General features: G+C 41.7%; 1 protein-coding gene across 1 annotated transcript; it reads right to left on the reverse strand.

Moving 5' to 3' along the window:
- Positions 1–1956: 1956 nt before the first annotated feature.
- LOC118482633 lies at positions 1957–2439 on the reverse strand. Its single transcript, XM_035978202.1, has one exon. It carries the CDS (start codon positions 2437–2439, stop codon positions 1957–1959), a length of 483 nt encoding a protein of 160 aa, XP_035834095.1.
- Between the last annotated feature and the right edge of the window lie 5044 nt (positions 2440–7483).

Below are 7483 nucleotides of genomic sequence, written 5' to 3' on the forward strand. Positions count from 1 at the left end.
ATGGCGTTTTTCCTGAAGTGGGTGTTTTTATGACGTTTTCGACTAGTTTTTTTATGACGTTTTCAAAACTGAGTGTTTTTATGGCGTTTTCAACTGGATTTTCATAAATTTTGTTTTCCTGAAATGGGTGTTTTATGGCGTTTTTCTGAAGTGGGTGTTTTTATGCCGTTTTTATGAAGTGAGTGTTTTTATGGCGTTTTAAACTAGTTTTTATGACGTTTTCAGAACTGAGTGTTTTTATGGCGTTTTCAACTGGGTTTTCATGCGTTTTTTTTTTTTCTGAACTGAGTGTTTTATGACGTTTTCAACTAGGTATTTTCATGCCGTTTTTCTGAACTGGGTGTGTTATGCCGTTTTTATTTGAACACCAAGTTCATGTCATTTTTTTTATTTCAAAAGTATAACAATAGTATACTCGTTGGAAAGATAATAAAACACTCAATTTTATGGTGTAATTAACAAAAATTTATCACGCATAAAAAATTTACGAGAGTTTAAAAAGGATGGTGGAATATGCATGTGGCTTGCATGTGGATGACTTTTTGCATGTGAGTGGCATGTGCATGAACATTTTGACAATGTTACTCTTAGTGTAAGTTAGCATCAACGCCACATGTCAATATCAAAATCGTTCTCACCTTTTCACACTTTTATGTGTTTTCCCTAGATCCCACCCCTATATATATATATATATATATATATATATATAGGGTTGAGTTCATTTCAGAACTCTAAATAACTACAGAACTTTCAGAACTTCTAATAAACAATCATTTTATATATAAGTTTTTGTATTTCTGATCTTTTTATTATCTATCACATGTATTTCTTTGATTACATACATGTTAAAAGTAGTTTACGTATGTTTAATTGCCAAAATTATATATGTGTCATAACTAATTTCATATATGTAAGAAAACTAGTTTACATATGTGTATTATAAAATTACATATAAAAAATGATAAAACTACTCTTAACATGTATGTAATCGTAAAAATACACATAATAAATGATAAAATTATCCTAAACATAAAAATATATAAATAAAAAGATTGTTTCTTAGAAGTTCTGCAAATATTTATGGTTCTGAAATGATCCTGACCCTATATATATAACCCTATATATATATATAGGGTCGGGATTTAGAGAAAACGGTGAAAAGTGTGAGAACGGTGAGAACGATTATGGATCGTCCGATCAAAACAATCCATGGACTAGATTGCGCGGTGGCGTTTTCGTAAATAACATCAATATTATTAGCTGGGACGCGCTTCATTAAAGGTAAAAGGGTCTTTTATCCCTCATATTCAAAACGCCATCAAATGATAAAACGCCATACAAAAAATAAAACGCCAAAAATTAAAAATAAAACGCGTTGAATATTACAAGAAGATGAAACAACACAAAACACTGAATTTCAGTTATTAACATTTATTAGAAGAAATTCCCTCCTAAATTACGCGCCAAAAACATCATTATATAAATAAACGTAAAAACATAGCTTCCATAATCACTTCAATCTAACCATTTTCTGCAAAAAAACATCTTTAACAAAAAACGCCAACTTAAACAAAATGCCAAAAATGGCAACAATCGTTTCGTGGAGATACACTCTGGGAATAAGGCGATACGTCCTCCATTTTGACAACAGAAGGAGGGTGTATGTTAAGACGGTCAAGGCAATTCTGAACATGGAAGAAGAGATACAGAGGCAGATCTTATCCATTGGCATCGCTCTAGACAATGAATGCCGTGAAACGCATATGCTTATTTTTTTGGGTAAAGGGTTACCCCGGTGATTCTATATATTCACAACCAAACAAAACAAGTAGTGTAGTGTGTATACACTAGTTCAATCATGAGACATGCCCCATGAAAGTAAACAAACCAAAACAAGAAAAATCAAATAATAAAAATAACTAGACTATTATCTAGAGAACCGAAACCAAACACTAATCATCCGCCATCACCATTAATGTCAGCATCAAGAATCTCCCATTCACCTAGAAGCCGTCGAACTCTTTCAGTCCTCTTCATCTTTACTCCCATAAGCTTGTACCGCACTGTCTTGATAATCATCGCATAGACTTGCTCGAGAGGCCCCAGTTGGTTCTTAAAAAGTCTAGCATTACGTTCCTGCCAGTTGAAATAAGCACTAGCCGCCACCAGAATTCTGCTTACATAATTAGCTGCCGACTTAGATCGACTCCTGACCAGTAACCAGTCCACGATATCCTCCCACTTAGGGTCAACACTATCCATACCAGCCTTATATCTAACCATATTCCAAACCTGGGCGGAGAATTTGCATTCAAAAAATAGATGTTTATGAGAATCATGGTTCTCATAACATAATAAGCAACACATCATATTCATATTTTTCCTTCTCGAGAAATCCCATTGAAGAATAATGTCTTGTGTGAGTAATTTCTTCCTCATGATCAGCCACATCAGGAAAGAATGCCTCGGTATGCATTGAGCAAACCAGACTCCTTTACTCCACTCAACCTCCTGTTCACTATACTGAATAGAATTCCAAATACATGAAGCCGAAACCTCACACATATCATCACCAACCCGCCACTGAACAGTATCTCGTTTACTTGCAGTCGTTTGGACTTGATCTAACTGGATAAGAACAGGAAACTGATCCCTCCAAGCCGTGGGCCAATTCCAAGCACCATTTATGGGAGGTCGACGTCAGCATGGTATGATACTTGGTGTGCTTTAGGGCCGCTAGGAAACTTTTTATCTCCCAAAACTATTACGAATGCAGGCTTTAGGTTGGACGATTCAATGAAACGCATATGGTTATGAAAGCATTAACCAGCAAATTTGGACCAATCAAAGGAAATGTGAAGCCAGACCCTGTAATGACATCATGGTGTTTTGATGATGAAACAGACATGGTGACAGTTACATACGACAGCGGAGAGGAGGAAGTCTACTGGCTAGAGAACATCATGACAAAGCAGCGACTGGGTTTCATGAAAGAATTGTATAACGCCACTTGTACCAACACAGAAATAGACTCAAAATTGGAGTTAATGCAAGACATGTTCAGGTGGAGGCTTTATAATTGTCACACCCCCAAAATCCCACCTGCGGAGTACTACCGCTTGGAGGCGTGACTGACCAGGATCCAGCCACCAATCATACTGAACAAGCATATAAATAGTTATAAAAGTTTAACCATTCACGATTGGTGTTCCAAAACAAATAAGTTTAAGTTGCAAGCGGAAGCATAAGTTTAAAGTTATAACATAAGTTCCAAAAGTTTCAAGTTTAACATAGTCTTGTAGCAATCCCTGTCCCACAACGATCTTCCTCCATGCAAGCTCCCACTGAGTACCTATGGTCCTGCAAAGCATGTAGTAACGAGTCAACAACTAGTTGAGTGAGTTCACGGGTGGGCGTTCGTTTTAGTTGTTTCGAAAACAGTTTACTTTATCTGGCATCCTGCCGTGGGGGTTACCCCATAGTTTTAAAAACGTGACCAGTTCGTTCCCAGTTACTCCGGCACTCCGGCCGTGGGGGCTACCCCATGTAGTTATCAGGCATTTCGGCCGTGGGGGCTACCCCATGTACATCATCTGGCTCTCCAGCCGTGGGGGCTACCCCATGTGTATACTAGACTCGTTACCGTATCGATTGCTGACTGTAGTCATGTTTATGTGCCCTGAAAACATCAATGTCTATCATCATTGACGTGCCCCAGATCCATTAGTTCACGCCCGTCCTCTGCGGCACGGTGTGAGGCTTGTCAGACCTAAATAGCGCTATCTAACTAATGACCCGCTCGCCATTGGCCCGGCGATTAGTCGATACAAAAAGGAGGGACTTCGTGATAGAGTTTTAGTCTAGTACGTTTATCCGTCCATCCGGACGAGGAATCACATTCCTGAACCACTGACGTCCTACCCAAGGTAGACGAGGAACCACGTTCCTTAACCCCGTTCCCAACCCAGGGAATCCCATGCTTTGTAAAGGGTGTGAACTCACCTTGGTTTGCTCGGCAGTCAAACACAGAAAGTCAATCAAGTCGCAAGTAGTCAATAACGTCCTAACACGGATATCACGTATAATCAGATTCGAACCAAGTAGTGTACAAATGTTCAACACGTTTGGCAAGCACGTTTAGCAGTAACAGTTAACAGTCAATAGAAGCACATACGGTTCACAAGTTCAGCCCAACTACTTAGGCCCAAACACGTAAAAGCAGTTAACACAGAAGCCCATCAGTCTGGCCCATTAACTAAGGCCCAAAAGTGTGGTCTCGAGTCGCAACCGGACTCGCAAGCATGGTCTCGAGTCATGCTGTGTGTTGATCATGGATGGTTGCGAGTCGCAACTGGTGTCGCAACCATGGTTTCGATTCATCATGCTGAGGTCTCGAGTCGCAACGGGACTCGTAACCTGTGGTTTCGGCTTGTCCTGTTATGGTTGCGAGTCGCAACCGCGTGGTCTCGAGTCATCACGCTGTGGTTGCGAGTCGTAACCGGGTGATTGCGAGTCGGTAACAGTCGTTTTCAAGTTCACGTGTTGATGCAGATGGTCAGATTAATGGTACAGTATAATCAGGCCCAAATCCGGAAATAACCAATAGAATTCCACTAACATATTTCCTAATCAGGTTATTAGTCAAAGATGGATCAAAATCACAAGGGTTTTCAATCTTCAACTATCATTCAAAGTGTTCTTCATACATTCAAAGCATATATTCAAGTTCTTCATAACATAAACAACACTTATTCACCCAAAATCATGAACAACTATCAAGATACAATTTACTAGCATGCATCCTACTTGACAACCATATTTATTAGCCGATTTTTCTTAGTATAAATACCCAAACTTTTCGGATCAAACCCAAATGCAACCAATATCATCATTCACCTTTTTGTCATACCATGAACCCATTTTCAACATCAAATATGTATAGTTCCACTCATAACAAGAAACATTCATGAACCGATTTCTTTTCAAAACATTATGTATAACTCATCTTAACATATTGTCACATAATCTCATCTTACAAACATAACATAAACACACTAACATTTAACAAAGCATTAAGAACACTAACCGGTTATGGGTTTCGAGGGTGTGTGAAAGGCTTCCAACCGGGTGTGTGTGTGAGCCGATCCAAGTCCAAAGATCCAAGAATGGTGGAGTGTGTTTGTGTTCTAGAGTTTAGGTGAGAGAGAGAAGTAGGAGAGTGTGTGTTGTAATGTTCAACAAAATGGTAACACTAACTAAGGTAGTGTATTTATAGTCAAAGTTCCAAGTGTGTGCACCCTATGGGTTTCGGCTAAGGGTTTACGGCCCAAAGGCCCAACCGGCCAAAGGTTCTCGGCCCAAGGCCCAAAACCGATTACTAGTCACTCGAGACCTCATGGTCTCGAGTCGGGTTCCTTGTTGTTTCGTGTCGGGTTCTCGGTTCACATATAACACACATACATATATACATACAATGCACACAAAACAAAGCACATAAAAGTTCACGTTATCATTTTAACTAGTCACATAACGTACAAGCAAGTTACAACGAAAGGTTCTAGATTTCGAGTTGTCACATCATCCCCAAGTTGAAAGAAATTTCGTCCCGAAATTTGATGGCACTCACTGAGGAAGCTAGTTAAGTTGCATGGTTTTCCTGGTTTTCCTGGGGTGTCACATCCACCCCCCGTTGATCTGGAATTTCGTCCCGAAATTCCGTAGCTTCAGCCTCAGTAGCGTTTGTACTGTTCTCAAACAGTTGGGGATACTTTTGTTTCATCCGATCTTCGCGCTCCCAGGTAAACTCTGGGCCGCGACGTGAGTTCCAACGAACTCGAACAAGAGGTATTCTAGTGCTCTTGAGGACCTTAACATCCCGGTCCGTGATCTCGACAGGTTCTTCGACGAATTTCAACTGTTCGTCGATCGTGAGTTCCTTCAGAGGAACTACGTGCGTCTCATCTGACAGACACTTCTTCAGATTTGACACATGGAAAACGTTGTGAACTGCCCCGAGTTCTGCTGGTAATTTCAGTCTGTAGGCCACCTTGCCTATTTTCTCAAGAATTTCGAAAGGTCCAACGTACCGTGGATTGAGTTTGCCGCGTTTACCAAAACGAACCACACCCTTCCAGGGTGAAACTTTGAGTAAAACCCGCTCCCCAACCTGGAGCTCGAGTGGTTTCCTGCCCTTATCGGCGTATGCCTTCTGACGGTCACGAGCGGCCGCCATGCGTTGTCGTATTTGAGCGATCCGCTCAGTAGTGTCTACCACATGTTCTGGACCAGTGATTTGACTATCCCCCACCTCTGCCCAACAGAGGGGTGACCGGCATTTACGTCCGTACAATGCCTCAAACGGAGCAGCTTTAATGCTGGTGTGGTAGCTGTTATTGTACGAGAATTCCACGAGTGGCAGATGTCTTTCCCAGCTGTTGCCAAAGTCGATTACACAAGCGCGAAGCATGTCTTCTAGTGTTTGGATAGTACGCTCGGACTGCCCGTCCGTCTGTGGGTGATATGCTGTGCTCATATCTAAACGTGAGCCAAAAGACTTGTGCATTGCCTGCCACAGTTCCGAAGTAAAACGTGCATCTCGATCAGAGATGATAGAAGTGGGCACCCCGTGCCTCGAAACAACTTCCTTGAGGTATATTTCTGCTAAAGTGGAGAATTTATCCGTCTCCTTGATTGCCAAAAAGTGTGCGGATTTTGTGAGTCGATCCACGATCACCCAAATAGTATCGTTCCCGCGCTGTGATCTAGGTAAGCCAGTAACGAAATCCATGGAAATTTGCTCCCATTTCCATTGTGGTATCTCTGGTTGCTGAAGTAGGCCTGAAGGTTTCTGATATTCCGTCTTGACTCGCGCACAAGTCAAACACTTGCTGACGTAAGTTGCTATGTGGGCCTTCATGCTAGGCCACCAATACGTAGTTTTAATATCGTGGTACATCTTGTCCGAACCAGGGTGTACCGAGTAGCGAGATTTGTGCGCTTCATCCATCACAAGTTCTCGTAAATCGCCATAGTGCGGGACCCAGATGCGCCCTGTTACATAATAAGCACCATCTTCCTTCTGTTCTAAACGTTGCCTTGACCCGCGTAGTGCTTCAGCTCTAATGTTTTCTGGCTTCAGTGCTTCTATCTGAGCAGCTCGTATTTGCGAAGGTAGACTAGAATGGATCGTGAGTTGTAAAGCTCTTACGCGCTTAGGCGTAGTGTCCTTCCGACTGAGGGCGTCTGCCACAACATTGGCCTTGCCCGGGTGATACCTGATAGAGCACTCGTAATCATTCAGCAGCTCGACCCATCGTCGCTGCCGCATATTCAGTTCCTTCTGCTTGAATATGTGTTCTAAACTTCTGTGGTCGGTGTAGATGGCGCACTTGGTTCCGTACAGGTAATGCCGCCATAGTTTAAGTGCGAAAACAACAGCTCCCAGCTCTAAATCATGTGTCGTGTAGTTCTTCTCGTGAACTTT

This window comes from Helianthus annuus, chromosome 10, assembly GCF_002127325.2.
Source record: "Helianthus annuus cultivar XRQ/B chromosome 10, HanXRQr2.0-SUNRISE, whole genome shotgun sequence".
NCBI classification, from domain to species: domain Eukaryota; kingdom Viridiplantae; phylum Streptophyta; class Magnoliopsida; order Asterales; family Asteraceae; genus Helianthus; species Helianthus annuus.

What these genes read in the sequence shown, in the direction of transcription:
- LOC118482633 (XM_035978202.1), bottom strand. Translation starts at nt 2,439, where the DNA reads ATGAGGAAGAAATTACTCACACAAGACATTATTCTTCAATGGGATTTC.